This window comes from Protobothrops mucrosquamatus, unplaced genomic scaffold (assembly GCF_001527695.2).
Source record: "Protobothrops mucrosquamatus isolate PMUCROS unplaced genomic scaffold, P.Mucros_1.0 scaffold117, whole genome shotgun sequence".
Taxonomy (NCBI): Eukaryota; Metazoa; Chordata; class Lepidosauria; order Squamata; family Viperidae; genus Protobothrops; species Protobothrops mucrosquamatus.
In genome coordinates, this window is record NW_015386489.1 from 973985 (window position 1) to 988384 (window position 14400).

The following is a 14400-nucleotide window of genomic DNA, read 5'->3' on the forward strand; positions in this document are numbered from 1 at the left end:
GGCCATTTCTGAATAGATTTCAGGGACTTTAAGGGGAAGAACAGATGCCTTGGGTCTCTTCCAAGCTTAAAGCATCCATTTTGCACTTAACTTTCCTCTCAAACTTTGAAACTTATGAACAAAAAAAAAAGGCTGAGATATGAGGTAAAAAGGATTGATGATCTTAGTTTAAAATAGTATATTATGCTACATCTACATCTACAATATTATGTACATACTTATGTATGATGTAAGTCCTTTTACATCTGTGCTGCTTGTTCTTAGAATAGAATGGAGCTGGAAAAGACCTTGGAGGTCTTCTAGTCCGGCCCCCTGCTCAAGCAGAAGAACCTATACTATTTCAGACAAGTGACTGTCCAGTCTCTTCTTTAAAATCTCCAGTGATGGAGCGCCCACGATTTCTGAAGGCAAGCTGTTCCACTGGTTAATTGTCCTCACTGTTAGGAAGTTTCTCCTTAATTCCAGGTTGTTTCTCCCTTTGATCAGTTCCCAACCATTGTTTCTTGTTTTGCCCTTTTGTGCTTTGGAGAATAGTTTGACCCCCTCTTCTTTGTGGCAGCCCCTCAAATACTGGAATACTGCTATCATGTCACCCAAACCCAAGTCCTGCAGCTGGTCTTCATATGTTCTTGAATAAAGGGTAATCAATGTAAGATTCTATTTCTCTATTCATTAATCTTTCTGCTTGATTCGCAATCTCTTCCCCATATAAACACAAGGTTTGACATGCTTTCTTTTTTAAATGACCATATCCCTTTTCTCTTACTACTGCTCCTTCAATAATATATCAATTCAACTTTCTGACTGTTTCTTGTGATGTAGTATTGCAATAACTACAGATTTTTAAAATCCAGAGACATTAGAAGTGATGGGAGTTCCTCCACTGATTTCATCTAAATATCATTTCTATTTAATGAGGACAATCCAATACAAAACAGAACAATAGGAAGTTAGCAAACAGTAAATGTGTCAACACTGCTAACATCGGATGTTGTTGCTTTGACAAGGAGATGGAAATGCAGCCATTTTCTCTATGCTTTTAGAATTAGTCGATGCTGGGAGGGGGAATAGGGATGAGAGTCCAGCTAGTCATAACAATAATAACTCAGCTGTGGGAACCCAAGGACATTGGGCCCAAAGCTGATAGTGTTTTGGCGGGCTGGGGAGCTGGGGAGAAAGCCCATGCTTCAAGCTAATTGGGGAATGTAATATATGACTGTTTATTGGAGGAGGGAATTGTACTTTGTATCCAGGGGAGGGGAATTTAGTTTTTGGATTCAACTATGTAGTGCCGATATTTTGTTTGTTGAATAAAAGATTCTTTAAGGCAAACAATGCCTCAAAGTTCTTTTGAAGGGCTTCATATGTTGGAACTATGACAAAATGATACTTAAGCAGGAATTCATTCTTCAGTTATTTTGCTGAACTAAACAATACATTTATAATAGAAATAGCTAATTTATGTCATTGTGACTATGGTATATATGTGTCCTTTCTGGATATCACAGGATCAATTATTGATTTCTGCCTTTACCAAGCCTTTACTTACTTCCATCTTATGCAGAGGTAACATATTAAAGGTTGCATAAAGTAACATGATGTTGTACTTCTGATGCACTTATTAATATGATTACCCAGGAGAAATCCATGGTTGATAACTTCTCCACCATTCTCAGTTTAAAATAATATGGTAAGCCATTCTGAAATAGGTTTTTACTATTTCAGAATGGCTTACCATATTATTTTAAACCCAGTGTTTTCTTCCATTTGTATATATAAAATAACCTGTTCACCAGAATTCACACATGGGCCAAAACCTTTTACGATCCATCCATCATTTATTTATTTTAACAATTTATACATTGAAGCAGTGATGAGCTTTGGGCTGTGTGACATTGTAGGGAAGGCAGTGACTTGGGGTTTGTTTCACTTAGGGCAGGGGTTCCCAACCCCCGGTCCATAAACCATTAGCGGGCCATGGCATGCCAGCAAGTGGTCTGCACAAACAAGCAAAGCCCCATCTGCGGGGTGCAGGCAGCACACAAAACCACACACCCTCTGATCCATGGAAAAATCTCTGTCCACAGAACTGGTCCCTGGTGCCCAAAAGGTTGGGGACCTCTGACTTAGGGAAAGATACAATGCAGCACTTGTCAGTCACTGGATCAATCCTGTCCTCAGGTACATTAGGATGGCAACCACAATTGTGCAATCAAAGCGTCATCCGTTTGAAAAAAAAGGAGTGGGGCTTCGATCATTTAATTGTGGATGCCATGTTTTCTTTTTTGAAATTTAGCTTTATTCCTATAAATTTATAGATTAATGTAAGCAAAACACAAAGGGGGCTCCAGTCCAATTTATAATGCAAGTTTTAACAAAGAGAAAAGAAGAAAAAGAAGCAATACTTTTTAATGTAAGTATGTGAGCCTATAAGGTAGACCTGGGCCAAAGAAATCTTAAACAAAAAGACTTCAGGGAAAGCCATGTTACAGATTTAATCTAATTATGCTTCCTATCACAGAATTTTATTCCACAATCTACAAGATGAAATTGAGAAACAGTTGGATGGAGGAAAACTTTTCCGTAAGAAATACTTCTACACAAGATATAATGAATGGGAAAAGGTATTATGCACTGAAAAAAAGTGTTTTTAAATTACTTAGATAATTTAAAATAACAAAGCATATTCTATCCCTTTAATTTTATTGTCTTAATTCTACTATTATGTGATCCACTTAGATTGTTGCATGGACTGAACGAATGGCCAAAAAACATCCCAAACTGATATCCAGAAATGAGATTGGAAAGACGTATGAGGAACGGCCTATGTATGTCCTTAAGGTAAAAGTGTCAGTATAATTCAAGCATTTAATAAATAGGTGTATATCTACAGCTAATGCATAATTAGAAAGTAGATTAACAGATAGTTGTATTAAACTGCATTAGCTGACACCAGGATTAACTGATCTACAATGGAAAGTATGATTAAACCTACTCTAGTTCATTCAATTCCATACATTTTTTAAAAAAACACTCGATCAAATATTCATCTCTCTTTTGTTTTAAAATGCAGTAAAATGTACATGTATTTTATTACATAACTTTCTCAGAATACAATTTTACATGTCTGGTTCCCTAAAATAAACAATTTTAACTGAGAATTTCAATAAAAGCTAGAAGTAGAAGAAAAAAAACTAGAAGTAGAAGCAAATCAAAGGAAATGCAAATTAATTCTAACACCAGAAACAGATCAATTATTATGCAAAGTAAACATAAGAAAGTTATAAAAACTCAATTTTCCCTGGAAACAGGTTGGGAAACAGAGTGGCCAAAAGAAAGCTATATTTATGGATTGTGGTGTTCATGCACGAGAGTGGATCTCACCAGCCTTTTGCCAATGGTTTGTAAAGGAGGTTAGTAAAATATGCTTAATTAACACTGTTTGAGGGGAACTGAGAGGTACAAGCTATTAGAAATCTGCTGATTTAGCCCTTATATTCATATATATACGTCATATCCCTGTTTATATGATTCTCTGTAGGCATTTGACTGGCCACAGATTTGACACAGAATATTGGGCTAAATAATCTCTTGATCTGATTCCTCAAGGCTTGTTTTAGATTTTTCCGTGTCAGTCCATCCAGGCCCCAAATAATCTTCTGAAGCCCTCCTGGAAGTTTCCCATATAAGGTGAAACAGGAGAGAGCATTCAAGAAAGAATGGTCTTTGCTTTCCCTCTGAAAAGAAATTTGCCCAGAACTAATTTAACATTAATAGGTGCCAGAAAAAACACACATAATGTAAATACTGTAAAATAATTGTAAATTATTATTTACATTATAGATTTCATTAGTGTAAGCTACTATAGATAGACAAGGGAAGATAGAATGAAAATATACTTTAAAAGAAAATTAACATTTCCAATATTCTCAATTTATTGAAAATTGTTTTCTTTTAATATGCAAGTCTTTTTCTGTTACAGGCTGTCACGACTTACGGAATAGACAAGGACATGACACAACTCTTGGACAACATGAATTTCTATGTTCTCCCAGTGTTCAACATTGATGGTTATGTCTGGACATGGATCAAAGTATTATTCATATTTATTCCTTTCTAGAAAACACCATTTCTTTTGCTAAAATGAGTTATGGGGACAATAGAATGTTTCAAAGGATGATGTGTTACTACAGGTGTGTTAGAATATAATCCCTATCTGAGGATGAAAGTTCGTTAATCTCTATCTGTAAAAGTTATTTGTGTTCTAACACGAAAAAAATGAAAATCATCACAGAGAAATATGTCTATCTATCTTTCCTTGGTGCTCTTTTCCCTATCATAATTAATATTAAAAGCATAGCTTCCTCCTCATGTAATCCTTTTGTTAACTAAGGACAGCAAAAAGTCATAAGTTAGGGCTTCATTAGTCTTCATATCAGTTAATTACTTCCAAGGATTTAAAAAAATGCAACATGCAAATTAAAGCAAATGAGTATATTCTTATCTGATCTTTTACAGATTATAGCTCCCTTCCTCATTCAAAACAGGACTAAATCCATAAGAAATTACAGCTTATAATAATCAGCATATAGGAGTATTAGTCTTCTCTCATATGAGTATATCTTTCAATTACTCAAATGTCATCCTTACTTGGATGTCAGCACAGCAGGACAGTAGAATTATACTTACCCAGCCCATTAATAAACAACAACTCAGATTTGAAATGTAATAAATGTAATGTGTAAGCAATTCCAAAAGTTAATGTATATTTATATAATGTATATAATGTACATTTATTTTTATTCAGAGATAAACATTAAAGGTAACTTGTATGTTACACCACTGACAGATAATGCAAAAGAGAACATGACTGGAAGCAGTATATAGGACCACAATCCTTCTACCCACTTACATTTAGTTGTACATAGTTTGCAAATAAGTTAATACTTTCAGAATTAAGAAATAAAAAATAAGAAATAATGGACTTCAATCACTTTTGCCTTACAGGACCGCATGTGGAGAAAAAACCGTTCCAATAACTCAAACAGTGATTGCATTGGCACTGACCTGAACAGGAATTTCAAAGCTTCTTGGGGCTGTAAGTAGAATGTGTGATATGTAAGAAAAGAGAATGATGTGATTTCCTTAAATCCCACAAGTAAATATCAACTGCAGAATAAGTTGAAAGAAGCAACAATATCTGCAGGGTGGTCAAAGTAACACAAATGATGAAAGCAGCACCATGCTGATGCAACAGAAGCCCTGGCACTTTTATATGTGTTTCATGATGTCACAAATACACACAAAGGGAGTACAGCTTGGGTCACAAAAATACAGAGCTACCTTACTCATTTTGGGATAAAAATGGTAGATTCTGAGTCACTTCTGGATGGAAGTTAATTAGTTTTCTCTAGACTATATTAATGTATAGGATGCATAGCAGAATCAGGGACAATCTCTAAGTTAGACAATAATTAATGCCAATAATAATTTGTTCTGTTAGCCCTACATTATGAGAAATATTAAAGTAATTAATAATCAGAATGTGCCAATCTTTTTTTAAAAAAGCTGTATCAATTAAAAAAGAATCACAACTCTGCCTATAAGACTGAGGTTCCCAAACTATGTAGATTCATAAGTGACCAATATTTCAAGACTTTCATTATCTTGCTATCACAAACTCAAAAGCCTTAGGATTTTTTTACATAAAGAACCTGTTATGAATGCCTAGCCTATGAATCAGTATTGGGAAGAAATACAAATAGCTTCCATATACACCGTAAGCAACTCTTCTTAATATTTTTCCTTGCAGCAGACAAAGAAGGTGGATTGCATGACCCTTGTGAAGAGATATACTGTGGTTCGTCAGCAGAATCTGAGCCAGAAACAAAAGCAGTCACAGCCTTTATTCGTGCACACCATGCTTCTATCAAAGGTTATATAACCATCCACGCCTATTCTCAGATGCTGTTGTTTCCTTATGGCTATACAACAGAAGAAGCACCTACTCATGACAAATTGGTATGTAGAAAAGGGGAGCTTTTCATAGGTCTACAACAAAAATCCATGGCCTTAGGACCATATGCGGTCTCCAGAACTCTTCTGGGAGCTAAAACAACACCAACAACTAGATAAGCTAGCTATTGTGAATATCAGTAGCACATTTTCTTGCTATTTCAATATTACAAATAAAGTAAAACTGTAGTGAAAGCCCTGAAACAGGCTCAAGGACATGTTTTAAAAATTAAGGAAAAAATAAAATTCTCACCTCTCCCACTGTTCTTGCCTCCTCTCAAACTTTGAAATGGCTCCTGGCCATCCCAAAAGTTTCTGCTTGCCCTTTTTATTTGTTTATTTACGTTTAAGGGTTTAACTATGTTTTCCCATTTGTTTTTATTTATTTTATTTATATTTCGTATTTCTAGACCACCCATCTCTCTCAAGGAAGGGCTCCGAGAAGTGTACACATAATATATAAAACAGCATATAAAGTTAACATTAGAATATTAAAATTAATTTGAATTAAACATTTTAAAATTATAAGATTATAACATAAAATTTCAAAGAAATAAAAAATTCCAAGATGCCCATTTAACATTGGTTAATAAAGGCGGAGGAGGGCTCTTATGACACCAGCCAACTTCACTATTGCATGGTCCTTTGTGCCCCCCATGCAAGGTAGCAGAGCCAGGTTTTGACCACTTTTCAGAGGGCCAGGATAGTGGGGACCCACCTCATATTTGAAGGAAAGATATTCCATAATGCAGGGGCAGTGACAGAGAAGGGTGTCTTCTAAGACCAAGGCTGTCTGCAGCATACTTTCCCTGTCTGAAAAAGTGAGACAGGCTGATGGGATGGGATGAAGCCAGTTCCATAGGTTGCCTGTCCCCATGCCATGTAAGGCTTTATGGGTGATGACTAACACCTTGAATTTGACCTGGAAGCAAACTGGCATCCAGTGCAGTTTGCAGAACCAGGCTGTTATATATGCACCCTTGTTTGATCACCAAATACATGCACAACAATTTTTTTATTGTTTTCATGTACTACTGTAAGTCATCTAGACTTTTTTTTTAATTTGGCACATTAGGAGTGAAACAGACTTTTCCCCAAGAGACCTTTTTTTTTCTTACGCAATTTTCCTAAATTGCACATTTTAATGTAATTTTTGACCTGAGGGCTATTTCAAGACAGAGATCAGGGGGCTTTGTGAATAATCACAGAAGAATCCATCTTGGCAGATCATACCCTTTTATAGCTCCTCATCCATCTTCTCTGCCTGCTTGTTTGCTTGGTGAGAGATAGCACATGGATAGAAAACTCAAGAAGGAGAGGAAGCAGCAGCAGCTGTTATAGCAGGCCAAAAAGCCCTGAGATTGGCAGCGGCCCAGTTCTGAAGTATGGGCTTTGGCAGGTGCCCAACAATGCTGGTTTTGACACCATCCAGCCCCAGAAAAAAGTCTTGTAAAAGCCACTCTCCAGCTTCCCAACCAGTACGTACTATCACAAAGTACATGCTAGTTTTTAAAATAATCTGCACTTTGGCAATCACCTCACTTCTCACATTCAAAATGAGATGTTTTTCTTTGCAAAATAATTTTGAAAGGTTCTCCTATCCAATACAAGCAGATGCCAACAAGGATCATTTTCCATTAGTGGTGTCTGGTGAGAGAATATTAAAGTATAGAAAGTTCAGATTAAGAAACTATTTCCTTTTATAGCCTGAAGCACTGAGTTGTTCATTGATTATAAAAAATCCACATTCTAAATTAATAGACCAAAATGAAAGGAATAACCAGACGATTATTGCTTATCTACCACATTTAAATTGCCTCCCTGAATTCACATGTAACAAATAACAGAAGTGCAGTTGGGAGATGATCTGGGGTGGGGTGAGGGTAATTATTTACCTATAAATAAAAATGCCGTCTTGGCCATGGCTCATAAGAAGAAAAGCAATAGGATGCACATAAATCAATAAGAACTTGTAACAAAATTGTTCTCACTGGAGCAGAGCATAGCCACCTCCTGAAAACAACAATCACCAATCAAAGGATTCTCTGACCATTTATCATAATCAATGATGAATAGAACAAAACAAACACAACAAAACAAAACACAATACAATGCATAATAATTAACCCAGACTCATATCACAACGGGGTCCTTGGTGGTCTCTGAGCTTGGTTGTTTTCTTGCAGATGTTTCATTACTAAACTAGGTAACATCATCAATGCTAGTAAGGTGCTAGTAACATAATCAATGCTAGTGAACCTCTTACTAGCACTGATGAGTTACCTAGTTTGGGTAATGAAACATTCGCAAGAAGACAACCAAGTTCAGAGAGCACCAAGGACCCTCTCATTTCAATCCTGAGCTACAAATAGTTTCCCTTATTGGTATTCATATCACAGAAATAGCTTATATCTGTTTAAAGTTTCACAGATTAATGGACTGCAAAATGTATAGCTGATCTGTTCCATGAGACGATTTAAAGATCTGTGGTGTCCTTGATTCTTTCTGAGCTTGGTTGTTTAGTTACAAGCAAACAATTCAAAAAGTACCAAGGACTCCACAGTTCAACCCTGAGCATATATTCTCTTCTCTTGATTCTAGGCAAAGCTTTCTTTTACAGATTGCCCTCCAATGACATTGATTTCTGGAATTTGCGACTCCAACATATCTGGAGGGTAGCAAGTTAGAGAAGACTGCTAAGACTGCAGAATGCTATAAATGCTAATCATCTAAAATTAGGATTTAGTTTCTCACCTCTGAAATTCATTTTTCTCCAAACTAAAGAAGATGCTATGTCACCTGCCAACATATTCATAATATTAATGTTCTCATAAACAATATAGCTACATTTTATACAGCTTTTCATCCCATCAGTCTTACAAAAATGACAGAGAAGTCTTCAAAACAGGGGGGAAACTTAATTAATTCAGTAAAATATGTTAAAATGTGTCAGTATATAAAAATGTTCTCTCTTGGCATCAAAAAGTTGGCACCAGGCTAAGTTCTTGTGTAATAGGAATGTAACCATTGAGAAAGCCACATCTTTGTAGGTTATCTTTGTACTTCTGAAGAACAAAACATGCAGAAAAAACCTCAGCAGATTATCTTAAAGAACTGCCTTGGACAGAGGCAACAAAGAAAAGTGTATTATATACCTTTCATCTAAAGAGATATAGAAGTTGGCACTCCTTCAAATGAAAGGTCCTAGGCCTTCTATTATTAAGGATTAAAAGGCATTTGCGTGCATATTCCAATACACAAATGGAGAGGCATATTCGGATCCTGGCTTGCATGCAGACTATTGTTGCAGACTCAGCAGGAGACATGGAGCATATTAGGTATACATCTGTATGACAACACATCTCTAGATGCAGCACGAATCATTCAGCAGACTTTCTGTCCAAATTATACAGCTTGGATAGGGATAAAATTCCCAACTGTCTTTCAACAGAAGTGGGAATCCAAATTCATTGCCTGTGGCCTCTAGTCACATCAATGCTCCATTATGTGTAATTACTTATGGACTGGGGCCCAAATCTAGGATTGTCCAAGAGCTTTAAAATCAACCAAAATTTAATTCACTTGTGACATTACATAGGACTCAGTTAGCAGGTGTTAAATAGGACCTCAGATGCTTGTCATACTGGGCTAGAGGAACAAATAACCATTCCTGGCTGAAGGCAAGTTCCTATGTTCATATAAATTATCTGAAAGTGATTGGGATATCATTGAATTTGTATATAGTTGAATTTGCCAAGAAAGAAAGGATTATTGATCTAATATTTCTTCTTTTCAAATACAGAATAAATTGGCTAAGGAAGCTGTGGATGCTTTATATAGTCTCTATCAAACAGAGTATATATATGGAGCAATTGCAACCACAATTTGTAAGTATTTGTATTTGCAAAACTCTGCTTTTTTATGCTTTTTACACTGAAAAGTTTACATATTTGCTTTGACATGTTGGGATATTTTATTCTGTAACTTATAAATACTTAAGAGAGAATGCTATAAGGCAGTGATGGCAAACCTTTTAGAGACCGAGTGCCCAAAAACTGGCCCTGCCCCTTCTCCACCTCCCTGCTCTGCCCCCGCTCCGCCCTCCCATTCCCTGCCCCGTCTGCCCACAGGACCACTCACTGCCTCCAGGGCCTGCCACAGATCACCCAGGCAGCCCAGCAGTGCTATGGCAGCCACACCCTTTGCCTGCGTCCTGCAGGATCAATTGCATGATGGGGTGTGAGGGCAAAGTCTTGTCTACGCTGCCTAGCTGCCATGTCCTTGGCTGCGCTGTTCCATGTGGGCCACGCTCGAAGGTGACTCTCCTTCAGGGGGGCTGCTGGAGAGGAGGGGGTCACAGGGGGGAGGAAGGCTGGGGCAACGGCACGTGTGCCCACAGAGAGGGCTCTGAGTGCCGTCTATGGCACCCGTGCCATAGGTTCTCCACCACTGCTATAAGGCTTTGTGGGAAGGTACAAACTTCATTCATGTTGGGCAGAGGAGGAGAACTATGACAGGCATCCTCAGTGGAGCTGTGGAAAGTTCTGCCATCAGGTCTCAACCATGCTTCATACTCCACAAGTGAAGAGAAACTGAAGTTATCTTAGGAACATATAGAATCTTAGATTTTCTCATCATCATTTTCTCATTTCTTTAACCTGACCCCAAATGGTTTTTGATAGATTTCAAAGAAGAAAGACTCTATTTTTTTAAGATTCTTTTATTCTGGGGATAAGAGGTTCATGTGAACTTCCGCTGTATACATACGCTTTTTTCTCACATAAGCTTTCTTCTCACTTTGCTTTTTTTGTTTGTTTTGTTTTGTTTTTGCGACTTCAAGTCAGTGTTGATTCCTACCAACTTCCTCTGAGGTTTTCTTGGCAAGTCTTTTATTTTTCTTTTCAGAAATTATTTGCCATTGCCTTCTTTTGCTAATGACTTGCCCAAAGTTACCCAGCTGGCTTTGTCCCTAAGACAAAACTAAACCTCTAATACCTTAACTACTATACCAAATTCACTCCCTCTTGAAAAGGGTATTATTGACTGGGATTATATGTGAAATTTGCATTTCAGTTCAACTGATAATTTCAAATATTCAGGCAGAGCATGAAAAAGGCACATCCATGTATACAGTAATATTTCGTCCTCTAAAAATGTTTTTATCCCGACTTGACACTGTAGCTCTAAGAAACTAACAGGAGTTTGGATATAGCAGAGGTTCTACTGTGGATTCCTCCAGCCATCCAGTAAATAAGACTCTTGTCTTCAGGACTTATTTTCTGAGAAACCAACTATTTTGCTACCAGCCCCATCATTTAGATCAGCAAAGGAGACTCTGTTGAAGTTATCCTGCTGCCTGCCATAATCTCTGCTATCTAATACATAGAAAATGGCTTCTCTTGTATGCAATGCACCTCCTATATTTATATCATGTGTCGTAGAGAGTATTTGGACCCCATTTCCCAAAGGTTTAGGAAAATTGTGAAAAGGTCCAAGCTGTTAAGGGCTGATTAAATTTAATGATTGTGATTAGTTTGCTTTGATTTTAAATATTTTACCTATACTTTCATGTTTCATTATTTGTATTGTAATACAATATAAGCTACCTCAAGAATTGTTAAATGCAATTTCATATTTGTTTGTTTATGGTCCAAATAGATCTCCTTTTTAAAAAACAAAAGACTGAACTGCAAAAAAAACCTACAATATTAACAGAAAAAAAGACATGCAGTTAAAAAAAACTAGCTATATTATGGTGATATATACTAAATGTGAGCTTATTAAGCCTCGACCACATAAAAAAATATAGCTTCATCTTGATAGTTTAAAATACAGAGAGTTTTCAAAGTAGATAATAGTCTTCTCTACTTGCCTCAAAATCAAGTAAAATTACTTTTAAAATACTCTCTCTGCTGTACTCCAGGTTCAATGGAGGCAAAACTTTCATGCAATAACAAATTCCATGTTTTATGAATTTAGCTCTATATCAGATTAAGCTCCTTAACTATAAATAAATTATAATATTTCTTCACAAAATTGTGTTGACATAGGTAATGATTTAAAACCAAAATGAGCCCATAGCTATACCAGGTTTAAAAAAAATCTTCAAATTTATTACAATGCCAACATAAAACCATTTAAAATTTAAAAAAATCTTTTTCAACATCCATTGAGGGAACAATAGAAACAAAATATTTTCTGATGAATTAATTTCATATTTAATCATAACAAAAATATTATGTATTTCTTAATCATCTTGAGTCTTCAAACTCAAATATTCCAATTCTTTACAATTACTTGAATGTTGGTTTCCATTTAAGCAGTTATCTCTTAACGTTCCTAAAAGTATAGGAAATGAAGTTTTATTTAATGCCTATTTTTGCAAACTTCTTTCTCATTGCTCGGATATTTTTTTCTTGAGCAAACTTTGTTGAACTAGTGTCCATTTTTGCCTTGAAATGAAAAGCAGTGACATTTGTCCTATATTCCTTTTGTTCTCTGTGATCGCAACAGATAACTTTTCACAATCAGACAGTACACTTTTGTATCAGCTTTTCATCTAACTGTTAAATTACCCTTTTCTCGTTGAAAGTACTGGTTTGAATTTCCATCTTTCTGATATAATCTTTACAAAGAAATACCACATCATATGATATTGTATCACAATAATTTCCCATGACTGGCACCAAACGTCATTCATATGGAGCAGGAATTATGCAATTTTCCTCTGCTGGTGGAAAAAATTCAGCAAGAGGATAGTAGACTGGCCATGCCATCAAGTTTCCTATTAGTCAAACATTTGCAACATACATTAAACTAAGCCATGATGTTTTTCAATCCAATTTTTTCTATCTTTAGATTTCAACTGTTTTCTGCAAGCTCTCTTTTATATCTGTATATCTGGATTGATGATCTCACTTTTTCTGTTTCAAACAGCCAATAATTGAGTATTTTATCTCCAGAGTTTTCAGTGTTCTACAAATTAACAAATATCCTTTTCTGACAAGAGAATCAAATGTACTGCACAGTTAAATATTTATTCGTACTTCTGCATGTCTGGCAGTTTATAAAGAGGTCTTCCTCGTAATTTCAAGAGACATCATTTTCTAAAACTATTTAACAAACATATGAAAAATATCTCAAAAGTTTTCTGTTTACTATAGCAATAGTTTTTTCATTACAGGTTTTGTTTGGTTTATAGGAGGTTTGTTAACCTATGATTGTTAACTCCTAGTGACTGCCTGAATGAGTTTTCTTGGCATGATTTCAGAAGTGGTTTGCCATTGCCTCCTTTCTAGGGCTGAGAGAGAGCAATTGACCCAAGATCACCCAGCTGGCTTTGTGCTTAAGGTAGTACACATCATTTCTCGGTTTCTCGACTGGTGCTTTAACCACTACTCAAAACTTCTTAATGTGGAGAAAAGCAAGGTTTTACACCTAGGGAGGAAAAACCAAAGGTACAAGTACAGATTAGGTGAAACCTGGCTCAAAAAATGGTAACTGTGAGAAAGACCTTGGAGTCCTAGTGGATGATCACTCAAACATGAGCCAGCAATGTGCCTTAGCAGCCAAAAAAGCTAATACAATCCTTGGTTATACAAACAGAGGCATAAAATCAAAATCATATGAAGTATTAGTACCACTTTATAAATCCTTAGTAAGACCATACCTGTAATACTGCATCCAGTTTTGGTCACCATGTTAAAAAAAAAGATGTTGTGACTATGGAAAAAGCGCAAAGAAGAGCAGCTAAGATAATTAAAGGCCTGGAGATGAAAACATGTGAAGAACAGTTGCAGGAATTGGGAATGGCTAGTCTAGAGAGAAAAGAAGGCCAAGGAGTGACATGATAGCCGTATTCCAGTATTTGAGGGGCTGCCACAAAGAAGAGGGGGTCAACTTATTTTTCAAAGAACCAGAGGGCAAGACAAGAACAATGGACGGAGATTAATCAAGGAGAGAAGCAACCTGGAATTAAGGAGAAACTTCCTAACAGTGAGAACAATTAACCTGTGGAACAGCTTGGCCTCAGACGTTGTGGGTGCTTCATCACTGGAGCTTTTTAAGAAAAGATTGAACTGCCACCTGTCTGAAATGGTATAAGGCTTCCTGTTTGAGCAGGGGGTTGGACTAGAAGACCTCCAAGGTGACTTCCAGCTCTATTATGTTTGAATTTTTTAAAAAAAGAAAGATACAATAGCAAACCAGTTCTGAAAAATCTTGCCAAGAAAACTGCAGGGTCTTATCAGGCCAGTCTCTAAGAATTGGACACAATCATAAAGAAGAAGAAAAAATAAGAATCCTTACTGGCATCCAGCAAGAAGTATGTATGACTTCAGAATACAAGCAAGGAATTTAAGCATGATTTTAGAAAATATGGATAAA

General features: G+C 36.3%; 1 protein-coding gene across 1 annotated transcript in view; it reads left to right on the forward strand.

The window, feature by feature from the left end:
- The window catches only part of LOC107284829 (mast cell carboxypeptidase A), a 21982-nt gene that overhangs the window by 5673 nt on the left and 1909 nt on the right, over positions 1 to 14400 (forward strand). The window contains exons 4-10 of the mRNA XM_015812946.1: positions 2522 to 2624; positions 2740 to 2841; positions 3312 to 3413; positions 3983 to 4093; positions 5008 to 5098; positions 5813 to 6021; positions 9818 to 9902. Coding sequence (XP_015668432.1) covers positions 2522 to 2624; positions 2740 to 2841; positions 3312 to 3413; positions 3983 to 4093; positions 5008 to 5098; positions 5813 to 6021; positions 9818 to 9902 — 803 coding nt within the window. The remainder of the gene's footprint in view (positions 1 to 2521; positions 2625 to 2739; positions 2842 to 3311; positions 3414 to 3982; positions 4094 to 5007; positions 5099 to 5812; positions 6022 to 9817; positions 9903 to 14400) is intronic.